This window comes from Nomascus leucogenys, chromosome 8 (assembly GCF_006542625.1).
Source record: "Nomascus leucogenys isolate Asia chromosome 8, Asia_NLE_v1, whole genome shotgun sequence".
Lineage (NCBI taxonomy): Eukaryota > Metazoa > Chordata > Mammalia > Primates > Hylobatidae > Nomascus > Nomascus leucogenys.
In genome coordinates this window covers 20,549,039-20,563,450 of record NC_044388.1, presented here as the reverse complement: position 1 = coordinate 20,563,450, position 14,412 = coordinate 20,549,039, and the positions used below count along the sequence as shown (strand labels likewise).

General features: G+C 37.1%; 1 protein-coding gene across 2 annotated transcripts in view; it reads right to left on the bottom strand.

Moving 5' to 3' along the window:
- The window catches only part of CAPN7 (calpain 7), a 58,319-nt gene that overhangs the window by 18,057 nt on the left and 25,850 nt on the right, over window positions 1-14,412 (bottom strand). For both annotated transcript variants that reach the window (XM_030816842.1, XM_003265394.4), the window contains exons 10-17: window positions 13,941-14,087; window positions 12,630-12,736; window positions 11,490-11,610; window positions 5,732-5,876; window positions 5,493-5,592; window positions 4,759-4,894; window positions 4,103-4,178; window positions 356-501 (exon numbers count right to left, since the gene is read on the bottom strand). In XM_030816842.1, coding sequence (XP_030672702.1) covers window positions 356-501; window positions 4,103-4,178; window positions 4,759-4,894; window positions 5,493-5,592; window positions 5,732-5,876; window positions 11,490-11,610; window positions 12,630-12,736; window positions 13,941-14,087 — 978 coding nt within the window. The remainder of the gene's footprint in view (window positions 1-355; window positions 502-4,102; window positions 4,179-4,758; window positions 4,895-5,492; window positions 5,593-5,731; window positions 5,877-11,489; window positions 11,611-12,629; window positions 12,737-13,940; window positions 14,088-14,412) is intronic.

Genomic DNA, 14,412 nt, shown 5'->3' with positions numbered 1-14,412 from the left:
CCGAGATTGCACTAATGCACTCACTCCAGCTTGGATGACAGAGCAAGACTCTGTCTCAAAAAAAAAAAAAAGAAAAAAAGAAAAAAAGAAATGTATTAGTCCAACATACTATATTACCGCGGGGCTAAACTATTACTATGAAAATAAAAATGTTCTTTCAAAATAAAAACATTTCTTTTCAAATGTATTATTTTCTACAGAAAGTATAATTTACTATTAAAATGATAAGCACAAAAATAGAAAGCAATACATTTTCAGAAATAAACTTTTTCTCCAGATAATCCCACTTACAAAGCAGAGCATATTACGTACTTTATATTACTGTGTTTTGTCATTGTGTGTTGGTTTTACTTACCCGAACCGTGTAATGGATTGTGTTCTGTTTTTCATATTGAGAAACCACTAATGTAAAGGTATGGGTGCCAGGTGTGGTCAGCTTTATCTTAGTCAAATAATGAGGGCTGTTAATTCGAATTCCATCAATGTATGGAGGTGGGTCAGCTGCAAACAAACAAGTAGGCTTAGAGAAAAGGAGACTTTTCTTTCTTTAGTTTTATGGTTGATGTAGGAAAAATAATTACTTGGATGGATATCTCCTTAACTGATTCTCTCCTTAAAACATAATGATATTAGTGAATTATAATTTCAGTTGAAAACTTTAAAATTAAACAGTTCCTAACAAAAATAATCTTTTTGAATACTTTCAATGACGTATAATAGTACTTGCTATTTGCTCTGTGTTGCATTTCAGTAATTCCTACTATTTGTTCTGTGTTGCATTTTTCTCCCATAGAGGATTTTAAAGTCAGGATTAGTTTTTTTTTTCTTTTGAGATGAAATAAAAAAAAAATACAAAGAAGTATATAAAAACATATATTCCCCACCACTCAGGTTTAAATTAACTTTTTTTTTTTTGGTCATTCTAGCTTTTTCATAAAACAATGTCTCTTTTAACCACTACCCTTGTCTTATTCCCTTCTATTGATGGATTTAGTGAGCATCTTTTTAGACTTGAATACAAACGTACCCACTCCTAAAAATGAATGAACAAATAACTGTTTCTGGGATGAGTGTATATATAAAAAAATAGTGTTTATGTCTTATATCTTTCATTTTTCACTCAACATTTTAAAAACAGCTATATTGTTCTATACAGATAGTTTATTTCTTATAACTGCCTGTATAATATTCCATCATACAAATATGACATTTTATCTACACCCCCAATTGGTTATTTAGAAAATCTGGATATTCAGATTATTTTCAATATTTTATTATTACAAAGAATGCTGCCTAATATATTATTATTTGATAGTCCCATCAGTCAAGCCTGATACAATAAAATTTTATGCATGCCAATTACTATATGTTAGATCGATGGTCTCACTTAGCTTATTTAGGAATGCTGAATATTTATAATGGGACTTATCAGAAAAACTAAATATTTTGGTATCTCAAACAAGTCATAAGTCTCTAATGATTAGGGGTGGTGTGATCTAGTGAGAAGAGTAAAGAATTGGCATATCTGTGGATCTTGAATAAGGTTTTTAACCTTTCCATGTTTCAGTTTACTCTTCTGTCAAACAGGGAACAACAAGGCCTGTCCTATTTACTGCAGAGTGTTGTAATTAAAATTATAAACATGAAAGTATTCTCAAAAGGCAAAATCACTACACATAAGATGGAGCATTGTTTTAAAAAAAGGAAAGCTTGGCTAGTTTAACTTGATATTTGTCACTGGACCTACTAAGTGCCATGCCCATTCCAGAACCTAGGGATACTGACTAGTAAGACTCAGTGCCTGCCATCAACACATTGTAATAGGGAAGAATGCCATACTTCCCTATGATTAAACAAAGTAAGACTTAAACCACTTCTGATCACATCTTCCCATCACTGCCCATTTCTTTGCACAGCTTTCTTGCAAGAACTGTCAACAATTGCTTCCTTACATCATAGTCTCTTTTAAAACCAATCCAACTGGGCTTCTAGCCCCACCTCTCCACTAAGCCTGTTCTTATCAAGATCAACAATGACTGACTGCCAGGATGCTAAGTCCAATAGTTTCTTCTCTTTAATTTTTATTTTAGGTTTGGGGGTACATGTGAATGTTTGTTACAAAGGTAAATACGTGTCATGGGGGTTTGTTGTACATGTTATTTCATCACCCAGGTATTAAGCCAGGACCCAATAGTTATCCTTTTTTTTTTTTTTTTTTTTCTTGAGACGGAGTCTCGCCCTGTCGCCCAGGCTGGAGTGCAGTGGCGCAATCTCGGCTCACTGCAAGCTCCGCCTCCCGGGTTCAATGCCATTCTCCTGCCTCAGCCTCTCTGAGTAGCTGGGACTACAGGCGCCCGCCACCACGCCCGGCTAATTTTTTTTTGTATTTTTTTTAGTAGAGACGAGGTTTCACCACAGTCTCGATCTCCTGACCTCGTGATCCGCCCGCCTCGGCCTCCCAAAGTGCTGGGATTACAAGCGTGAGCCACCGCGCCCGGCCCAATAGTTATCTTTTCTATTCCTCTCCCTCCTCCCACCCTCCCCCCACTTCAAGTAGACCTCTGTGTCTGTTGTTTCCTTCTTTGTGTTCATAAGTTCTTATCATTTAGTTCCCACAACAGTGTCTTCTCTCACCTAATCTCATTTGATTTCTCAAACATCAATAGATGCAATTGTCCTTTCTTTCTCTCTTGAAAAATGTTCTTTGCTTGGGTTATGTGAAACCTCACTGTTTCATCAGGCCCTCTGTTCAAATTCTTTTGTGGTACCTTTTTCCTCTGCTCAACCTCAAGGTGTCTGAGAGTCCAAGGGTCAGATCCTGGGTGTTAATGTCTGTACCCACAACTCTCTTCACAGGTGATTTATACAGTCCCATCTTCAAACTCCATCTATATGCTCCTGACTCCCCTATCTCTATCTCTACCCTTACCCCAGAACTCTATTAAAAAATCCAACAGCCTAGCTGGCATCTTCATTTGGAGCCAGGACATGTCATTTTCCTGATTATGACAAGCCAAAGACTCTCAGAACCCCCTCCTGTGGTGTACAGAACCTCATGTGATCTGACCTCTGCAAATCTTTCTGACCTCTTTTGATACCACACCTACCCAGGCAATTGGCCTGTTCTCTGTTCCAAAAATACACCATCTTTTCTCACTGTAAGGTCCTTGTACTTGCTGTTCCCTCTGCCTGTAATGCTTTTCCCTTGATTTGTTTGCATGACTGGTTCCTTTTTGTTATTCATAGCTCTTCTCATCCCTGCTCAAAGAGGTCTTCTATGACCACCCACCAAAAGCAACCAACCAGTCACTTACACAAAACCCTTTTTTTTTTTTAACACATGTGTATCAATACTTGATATTTTGCTTATTAACTGTCTCTCCAACTAGAACATAAACTCTATGAAAGCAGAATCCTGTTTTGTTCATCACTATTCTCAACAGCCTTAAGACAGTTTCTCTCACTAAGTGACACACATTTTTTAAAAATGTGAAAGCAAAGTAGTTTCACTACAATGTGTTAAATATCTCAGGTGCCCAGTGGAAGGAATGGTATTTAGGCTGGACCTTGACTATGTGCATTAAGCAGAATAGGGAGAAAGGCATATGTGGGTAAAAGGCAGGAGGAGAGATTCTTGAGAGAAGAAACCATGTGAAAAAAGACAACAAGGGCATGGTGTATTCTGGAGTAGCAACTATCTCAACTGTGAGAAGCTGGGGCATGAAATAAAGGGGGGCAGGTAGATTAAGGTGGGAATAAAAAGCCTTATATATCATGCTAAAGAGCTTAGATTTTATCCAGGAGTTCAAGGAAAACCACAGAATACATTTGATTAGAGTAAAAGACATCATTTAAGTTTCAGAAATAAAATTCTGACAGCCATGCGCGAGAATATGGAAATCCCCCCTTGGAGTCTCTAAATTAAAACAAATCAAAACAAAAGAACAGCATGAATACCCATCTGCTTGAGTGGTTTCTATTAGTCTATCAACATAATTATTTCTCTATATTATCTACATAAAATGTGTCATTTTTCAACTTAATCATATAAATAAAATCTTATGTATGTTTATTTTAATGCTTGCTGGCCTACTAAACATACCTGGGTAATAAACTTTTTTCCCATCAGTCTTGTATACAACCATTGTGATAAATTCTCGATTATTCGCAAAATCATCCTAAAATCACAAAGAATCCAATGTGGTTAGAAAATGGGTTCAAAATGCTATTTATTTTCTTTTTCAATCTCTCCACAAAAAATGCTCTTTAAAGTTAAAATACTTCTAATTTTAAGAGCATTTTTTTCAGCTATTTAGTGCTATAAGAAACATTGTTTTTCTGAATTAAATTGTCATTTTAATAGATGACCACAATGTATGAAGTAATATATTAAATAAGATTCGGAGGCTATTAAGATTAAGGTTAACCTTTACAGAATCAAGACTAATGATTCAACATTTCCAAACTCCCTTCAGCATATTTCAATGTTAATATTAAGATCTAAACTATACACGATCAACCCCCAAACCCTCACTAAAAAGCATAAACTCCCTTCAGAGATGACTTTTGAACAAGATTTTAAGTGTATAATTACAAAATAAAATTTCCTTAGAGGAAAATATTCATTTATCTGAGAAAACACTATTCTCAGGGCACCTATGTAAATTAAACAGGCTGGTGTTTACGTATGTCTTTCACAATGTTCTAACTATATTAAAAAAATTTCTGTATGGGATATCATTAGAAGGGTATCAGTACCTTGTCTGTTATGTGTCTACTAAGCAAAACCCAAACTGCAGCGCCCCCCTGTGGACACTGCACCTCCAGTTTGTACTGGGGGTTGTTGGCCAGGCTATAGGCATCTTTCACAGGTCCTTGCTTAGCATCCCAAGTACTAAAAGATAAAGTCAACAAAGAAGGTTGTAATTAAATTTCTCATAGAGCTAAAATATAACACTATTTCAAAAAGTGAATTAACCTATCCGAGTTTTTGGTTTTGTTTTACTGTTTTTAAATTTTTTGGCACAACTAGCAAACATGGAAAGAAAACAACTATTAACAAGATAGTCACTGTGGGCATGACAAAAAGAGGGAATGCTAGTCTTCTTAAATTAACCATTCCGGTTTTCATTTATTTTTTCTGAGACAGAGTCTTGCTCTGTTGTCCGGGCTGGAGTGCAGTGGCATGATCTTGGCTCACTGCAACCTCCACCTCCCAGGCTTGAGACCTGCTGACCTCAGCCTCCCGAGTAGCTGGGGCTACAGGTGTGCACCACAATGCCTGGCTAGTTTTTGTATTTTTTGGTAGAGACGAGGTTTTGCCATGTTGCCCAACCTGGTCTAGAACTCCTGAGCTCAACTGATCCACCCACCTTGGCCTCCCAAAGTGCTGGGATTACAGGCATGAGCCACCGCGCCTGGCACCATTATGTTTTTAAGTGAAGAAAGTGGATGCTATTATAAAGCATACTCTGCAATGTGCAAAAAGTTACCTGTGAATACATGTTGATTCTTTAAAAAGACCTGGATTCCAACTCAAATAAATCACATCATAATACTGGCAGAGATCATCCCAGGAAATCCAAAATATTCCTGAAAATTAATATCGTTGTTAATCTAAAAAAATCTCAATGCTAAATGATTTAAGTCAGTTACATATGTTTCGTCTTGTTAAGACATGTTTTTTTTTTTTGAAGAATAAATGGTATTAAAATTAGAAAGATATATTTACCGTTGTCTATTTTCTGAGCTGTTCGGGGATCAAAGTTTAAATACTTTTGCAAGTCTGGGGTCCAGTTTTTTACATCATTTTCACTGTATCTTCCTTTCCAACGTAAATGACTCCAAGGATTTTTCAACTGGATAAATCGCAGCCCCTATATAAAAAAGAAACAGGAGATAACATTAAGTTGCAAAACAGTTTTTACCATATTAGTTCTCTTATTACAGGATGAACTGAGCACTTATCAATTCTTTTCCCTTCAAATCAACTTGAAATTAATATTTTTAACACTTTCACCAGGTCATACATCGATCAAAAACTGTAAATGGCTACCTACTCCCTAGAGCTGTCTAATAGTGTAGTATTTCACCGCATGTAGTTAAGTTAAAATTATATAAAATTCAAAAATCAGTTCCTTAGTCACAGCAGCCACATTTCAAATGTTAAATGACCACAGGTAGCTAGTAGCTAATGCATTGGGCAGCCCAGATAAAGAACATTTCCATCACTGCAGGAGTTCTATTAGACAGTACTGCCTTAGAGCATAAAGTATTTTCTGCCTTTTCAAAGCTCACTCTACTCTGGCCCCACTTTATTTTCCAGTATTTATACTCCATGTATCTTTGGCTCTAATCTAGTTTTTCCTTTCAGAATGCAATAAAATCCTTATTCAATTTTGCCTCTAAAGGCATTTGATCATGCTGTTTCCTTTTTCTGAAAGGCCCTCTTTGACCCCTTTAGCTACCCTTTCTTCTCAGTGCAGACAGACATAGTGAAGAAAAGAGAAAAGAACGTGGACTTTGGGGTCAGAAAAAAATGGGACCAAATTCCAGTTCTTTGGGTGGGTCATTTACCCACTCTGAACATTCATTTACTCATATGTAAAATGAAGTGTCCCTAGAAGATGACTGTGAAGATCAAATGGAATTAACATAAAGTATCTAGCATTTAGTAATTTCTTTCTTTTAATTACTTTGAATTCTCCAAACTTCATAGTGCTAGCAATCTGTATTACATTAGTTTAAAACAAATAGTATCGTATCTTATATTGTTTTCTACAAATGTAGTCTTCTTTTCTCCCCAATGTAATCATTAACTCCTTGAAATGGTAACACTATCATCTCTTTTCAGATTTTCCACTGATTTATGGAACAGAACGTAAAGGTAAATGCTCAGTAAATACCAGGCATGTCTACAGAACTGATTACATTGATTCGGGAAAATAAAAGAGGTGGTAAATCCAAAATAGTATTTGTCTTACTGCAAGCAGTCACTTTAGGAAATTGTGTACTTTTTCTAATGATATCATAAATCAAACTGGGAGACATCTAAACAACCACAACAACACATTCCTTTGCTATTTTAAATGGTGACTAATCGTGGCTGGGGGTAGATGTATGTGATTTCTGGACATAAGACTCATTCCTCTTAGGCTATATTCCCTAGAAGCTTCATTAATACAATTTCTTTCATCAATATCTTCTACGCCATATGTGTCTCACCACACATAAGTCAACCGACATTTAACTCTAACTCCTTTCTTTTCAAAAAATTTAATTCTCCATAAGCAGGTAATCTGCCTTATTTCAGGACTCTTAACACTTCCTAAAAGAGGAGCACAAAGGAGAGCAAATTGCTGCTACTGCTAAGCTTTTCAGAGACAGACCCCCAGCATCAGTGATATTCAAGGACACCAAGATATGGATGTACATTTTGTTTGGATGGGTAGAGAACCAGCCCTAAAAAGAAGGAATGCTAGAGAACAAAAAAACAAAACAAAAACAAAACAAACAAAACAAAACAAAACAAAAATTTATTTTTCTGAAATATCCAATTTCTAAAGTTATTTCCAAGTAGCAGCAAAGGAAAAGTCTTGGACAGCTTCAGAAATTCTATGATAACACTTGTCTGAACTGAAGTCAGCACCCTGATCTACAGATGTAACTCCACAGTAGACCATTTATGAAACATCACCTCAAAGACACAAAAATGACCCAAAGAGAGAATCGCTGAGACTAAAATGAAGACCTTGGAATATGCAAGCAGATTAGAGGTAGTCAAACAAAAATGATAGCACTTTTACGCAAATATTAATAAATATTGAAAATCTCTTTAAGTGAAGAAAGTCACCAATGATGTAATACTGAGCAGAGCTGTCAGAGTCTAAGATTAGGTCTCCCTGTAAAAAAGAGGTCCTAGAGATAAATGCTTGAATCAAATATGGAAATATTTTAAAACAGAAGTCAGAATTGGCAGGGCGTAGGGGCTCACGCCTGTAATCCTAGCACTTTGGGAGGCCAAGGTGGGTGGATCACAAGGTCAGGAGATCGAGACCATCCAGGCTAACATGGAGAAACCCCGTCTCTACTAAAAATATAAAAAATTGGCCGGGCATGGTGGCGGGCGCCTGTAGTCTCAGCTACTCGGGAGGCTGAGGCAGGAGAATGGCATGAACCTGGGAGACGGAGCTTGCAATGAGCTGAGACCACGCCACTGCACTCCAGCCTGGGTGACACAGCAAGACTCTGTCTCAAAAAAAAAAAAAAAAAAAAAAAAGAAGTCAATTAAATAAACACTCCAAAATATAAGTAGCAAAAAATAAAAAAATGCACCTAAGAAACTCCTTGAATATATACCCAATAAAAGAGTACTGGAGAAAACCTCTATATATAAATATACATTTTTTGAGGCTGGGTGTCACTGTGTCAACCAGGCTGGAGTGCAGTGGTGTGATCTCAGCTCACTGCAGCCTTGGGCTCAAATGACCCTCCTACCTCAGCCTCCCAAGTAGCTGGGACTACAGGCACGTGCCGCCATGCCCAGCTAATTTTTTAAAAAATCATTTATTGTAGAGATGGGGTCTTGCTATGTTGCTCAGGCTGGTCTTGAACTCGTGGCTTCAAGCATTCCTCCTGCCTCAGCCTCCCAAAGTGCTAGGATTATAGGTGTGAGCCACAGTACCCAGCCACTTAAAATGTTTTGACTGGTATTTGTGGCAAATTACAATTCTAAAAAACCCCAAACTTACTGGCGTACTTAATTTCACATAATTTTTATATTTTTTGCTTTAAGCACACAATTTTTATGCCGTTTTTAAAGAAACAATTCTATAGAGCATGGTGACCGGGCACAGTGGCTCACGCTTGCACTTTGGGAGGCCGAGGCGGGTGGGTCACGAGGTCAGGAGATCGAGACCACGGTGAAACCCCGTCTCTACTAAAAATACAAAAAATTAGCTGGGCGTGGTGGCGGGCGCCTGTAGTCCCAGCTACTCAGAGAGGCTGAGGCAGGAGAATGGTGTGAACCTGGGAGGCGGAGCTTGCAGTGAGCCGAGACTGAGCCACTGCACTCCAGCCTGGGAGACAGAGCGAGACTCCGTCTCAAAAAAAAAAAAAAAAAAAAATTCTATAGAGCATGGCTGGGGGGTTCAACACTGATCAGCTAATTTAGAAAGTTCCAAGACTATAAATTTTAAAATGGTGCAATAGGTCCCTACTATCCTCATTAATTCATATATAGTCATGCACCACATAATGAAATGTTAGACAGTGATGAACTACGTATATCATAGTGGTTCCATAAGATTATAATGGAGCTGAAAAAGTTCTATTGCCAAGTGACATCCTGATGATCCTGCCCCCATGTGGGCCTAGGCTAATGTGTGTGTCTATGTTTCGGATTTTAACAAAACAGCCTAAAAAAAAAATTAACAGAAAAAAGCTCATGTAAAGTATTTGTGTACAGCTCTACAATGTGTTTGTGTTTTCAGCTAGTTGTTATTACAGAGCCAGAAAGTTAAAAAAATTTAAAGTTTATAAAGTAAAATATTACAGTAAGCCAAGGTTAATTTATTATTGGGCTGCTCTGATGGTAGTGGGTTAATCAGAACTTATTAATAACATTCGTATCACTAAAGTTGGTATACACCCACCACTGATGAATTTGACTGGCTTAGAACAATTATTGAAGAAAAAAATTTTTATAAAATCTACCTGTCTAGTGTTCATAAAGTCTACAGTAGTGTACAGCAATGTCCTAGGCTTTCCCATTCACTCACCACTCACTCACTCACCCAAAGCAACCTCCAGTCCTGCAAGCTCCATTCATGTAAGTGCCCTATACAGGTGTACCATTTAACAAAATCTTTTATACTGTATTTTTACTGTGTTTTTCTATGTTTAGATATACAAATACCAAGTTGTTGTAATTGCCTACGGTATTCAATACAACAAGATGCTGTACAGGTTTGTAGTCTAGGAGCACTAGGCTATGCCACAGAGCTTGTGTGTATGGTAGGCTGTACCATCTAGGTTTGTGTAAGTACATTTTATGATGTTCATGCCACAACAAAATCATCTAACAATGCATTTTTTAGAACGTATACTCATCATTAAGCAACATGTGATTGTAATTTCATGTGCCACACATAAGAAAACCAGTCTAATTAACACATAGTAGTGCTCTGTTATTGCTGACTGATCACTACTTCTATTCATTCTGTTATCAAGGGTCCTTCATTAAGAAATAGTACTTCTTTAATAATCTTTGTATTTTCTAATCCATAGAACCAATCCATTTTTCAGTTAAAAATAACAACAACCTCAGAAGTAATGAAGTCAAATATTCTAACCAGATACTGCAGAAATAGGGTCTGTCTGAAAGGCCTGACAGCACTCAAGGGCTTCCAGGAAGAAAAATAGTTGCTCACACAAAACACAATGGCATGTATCTTATGCCCAGCTATCATCCTATTTTCTTCCTCTTTCACAATTTATTTGTTCAGACAGGGTCTCTATCACTCAGGCTGAAGTACAGTGGTGTGATCATGGCTCAATGCAGCCTTGATCTTCTGTGCTCAAGCAAGTAGCTGGAATTATAGACATATGGCACCATGCCCAGTTAATTTTTTTTTATTTTTTGTAGAGGTAGGATCTTACTATGTTTCCCAAGCTGGTCTTGAACTCCTGGCCTCAGGAGATCCTTCTGCATCAGCTTCCCAAAGTATTGGGATTACAAATGTGAGCCACCATGCCCGGCCCACTTTCATAAGTATTTATTCAGTGTCTACTATGCTTTAGAGCAGGGGTCCCCAACCCCCAGGCCGCGGACCAGTACTGGTCCATGGCCTGTCAGGAACTGGGCCGCATAGCAGGAGGTGAGCAGTGGGCAAGTGAGCATTATAGCCTGAGCTCTGCCTCCTGTCAGATCAGTGGTGGCATTAGATTCTCATAGGAGTGTGAACGCTATTGTGAACTGTGCATGCGAGGGATCTAAGCTGTGTTCTCCTTATGAGAATCTAATGCCTGATGATCTGAGGTAAAACACTTTTATCCTGAAACCATGCTCCCACCCACCCCCCAGTCTGTGGAAAAACATCTTCCACAAAACGGATCCCTGATGCCAAAAAGGTTGGCGACCACTGCTTTAGAGCTTAACACTGTGATTGATCCAAACACCAAGACACAGCTTGGAATCTTGGGAGCTATGTATTCCACCTCAAAACTGCTGGTTTTATGGAAAAGACAAAGAGGTGTTAACAGCGTTTCTGTTCTGTCATCAGTATCTGTGCCATCCTTATGATTTCCTTTCCCACCTTTTAATTTCATAATTTCCAACGGTAGAGACCAAGTTGTTTAATGTAGTAGGTGAAATGGTTTATAAACTCCACTTAAACCTTGATTTGTCAGTATTCAGAAGTCTGATAAATTATCTGGGATCCCTGCAATGTCTTATCCAACAAGAAAAAGAAAAAGATTTAAGGCAAAACCTTGAACTCTCTAATATCCAAAACAGCATATGCATGTGTGGGAACCAGACCCCACTTCTCTCCTTCAGCTTCTGTCATCATTCCAGTTGACGCAGTGATGAGGACATCTCCTTTGTGAAATCTGGAATGAACCCCAAAGACAATTAATTAAACACATTTGTAATCTAAGATCACACCATTTTATCTTTTAGTCTAATGGCTTACATGAAAATGGGCTGTTCCTACCCCTGAAGAATTTTCAAAAAGAAGTACATTTCTAATACACAGTATATAAAATAAATTACCACATTTCTCTCTTTTTTTTTTTTAAGTTTCCGGCAACTTAATTCTAAACTAGAAACCTACCAAAGAAGGAAAACAAATGCTAAATTTCAAGTGGTTTACAAATAAAAATAAAGACGTGAAATACCAAACAGGCATATCATTTTATTTATCAAATCACTGAGCTTTCTAGTTTTGCAACCGAATGTGTATTACTGTTTAGACAAACTTCCAGTCCCTTAAACGGATATTATCCATTTAAGGCTTAACTTCTCAGACTTCTCTTTTCCCACTTTCCCTCAACTTGGTAACTAATTAGTAAATCTAAAATAATTTTTCCATATTACATATTCTAATATTTTGGATTATCTACAATTTGGATTAACTATTGGGGAAGATAACTTAGGACTATAGAAGTACATAATGTGAAGTCTATTTTAAAAACAATTTCCTTAATAACTAAAAACAACAGCTTCTGCAATCTCTATTCTAAATAAGGCATGATGTTTTTATTTTTTAAATTTTTATTTATTTTTGAGATGGAGTTTTGCTCTTGTTGCCCAGGCTGGAGTGCAATGGCGCGATCTCGGCTCACCACAACCTCTGCCTCCTGAGTTCAAGCGATTCTCCTGCCTCAGCCTCCTGAGTAGCTGGGATTATAGGTGCCCACCCACCACAACCGGCTACTTTTGTATTTTTAGTAGAGATGGGGTTTCTCCATGTTGGTCAGGCTGATCTCCAACTCCCAACCTCAGGTCATCTGCCTGCCTCAGCCTCCCAAAGTGCTGGGATTACAGGCATGACCCACTGTGCCCGGCTAGCATGATGTTTTTAAATGGCCACATTTACCACACACACAAAACAAAGAAAAATGTTTACCTTTGATAAAGCATTCTGAAAGAATTATCCTTACTGAAAGTTTGGCTATCTGAATGCATAGCAATTCTTTCTGGTATCCAGCCAGTCAGTGCATGAAGATCAATATTCTGCAACAGAAACACATTTCAGGACTGCCAGTGTCATTTTCAAGTTCTTAAACCCCCAGAGCAGCTATTACATCTCACTGATTTGGCATAATGATTTTGGTAGAAATAAATCAGAAGGTAGTTGTTTTCAACCAGTAATATATTTCTTATTTAACTCAAATCCCTACCTGAATTTGAACATGCATATTTTCCCTACAATCTTTGTTGCTTTTCCTGAATAAAAAAACTATTTTACAGGTGAATATGATAAAAAGACATGTAACAGAAAAAACTGCTTCAACGATGCAGTCACAAGTCCTTTACTGAGTTCTTGCAATGATGCTCCTCATGTTTTACATACATTCCCATTCTTTCTCTCTCTAAACTTCACTGAGTAAATTAACAAGCAACAATTAGAAAGCTAAACTAAAAGTATGTGAAGGATACAGTAACTGAAAGTATAGGCTGGGAAGAGAAAAACTGTAACATCCTATTGCATTTAATTATGACCTATATATTCTTTGCCTAGCATTAGAACTGGGTATAAAAAAAAAAAGAACTGGAAAAGTCAAGGACACCTGGTTTGGCAGGGAAACTAATCACTTATGAATGATGGGTGATTTGCATGCATTACGTTATTTTATTGATGGAATAAAGATGCAATTTTCATCTTTACGACTTTAAGACAAGAGGTAGATAATATCCTTATATTATGGATACATGAAGAGGCTAAGAAAGGTTAAACACATTTGCTAAGGCCACAGGCTGGTTATTGTAAGAATTTAAAGTCATGCCAATCTGAATAATTTCTTTCTGGCTCAAGTCTAGTTTACCTCACGCAACAAAAGGCCACTGGCAGACACCTCAATCTTATAGGTTAAGTTCTGTTAAGATTGGTTAAAACAAGTAACTCCCTGAACCTGAATTACAAATAAAAATATACATGACAATATGACACATCCATTTGATCTAAACAAGACTGCTCTGGAAAGGTACACTGTATTTATAATTGGCCTTGTATCCCAACAAAAGCAGACATGGTTTAGGCTTTCCCGGATACACAAGAAAATATATGTATCCCCATAATACGGGGACTGGTCATCCTTTTTCAGGGGTTGATAATCTGCTCTCTTTCCCTATAAAGACTATCTAGAATTTTTCAAATTTAAAATAGTTATATTAGATAGCTTAAATCTGTATCTGGATTGTCTTATCTATTACTTACGGAGTTGGATCCTGGAAAATCATATCCTCCCATGACTTTCATGTATGCTTTTTCTATGAGAGAAACCCATAGTTCACTTTTGTTGTTGGAATAGGAACAGAGCAATTCTCCCTTGTGATCAACAGGTAACTGGTCATCAATTATCACCTGGAGAAAGAGCACATTAACCTTCTCAGGTGCACAAAATATCTTAAAATCCTTTCTATCAAGAAATAAAAACACACCTTTCATACTGATAAAATATAAGGCACAATATGCTGACGGCTATTAAGGTAATGTTTCTAGAATCACACCAATTATAAAATGTTGCTCTTTTTAATATGACATCTTTATTCAATTTTATAAGCTAATCTGTCAGATGATAATCTTGAATCAATTGATTAAATGTCATGTAACTATCACTGAAATTAAAAGGCTGAGCATCTGAAATAAAAAATCTAAAATTTGAAATGCTCCAAAATCCAAAACTTCT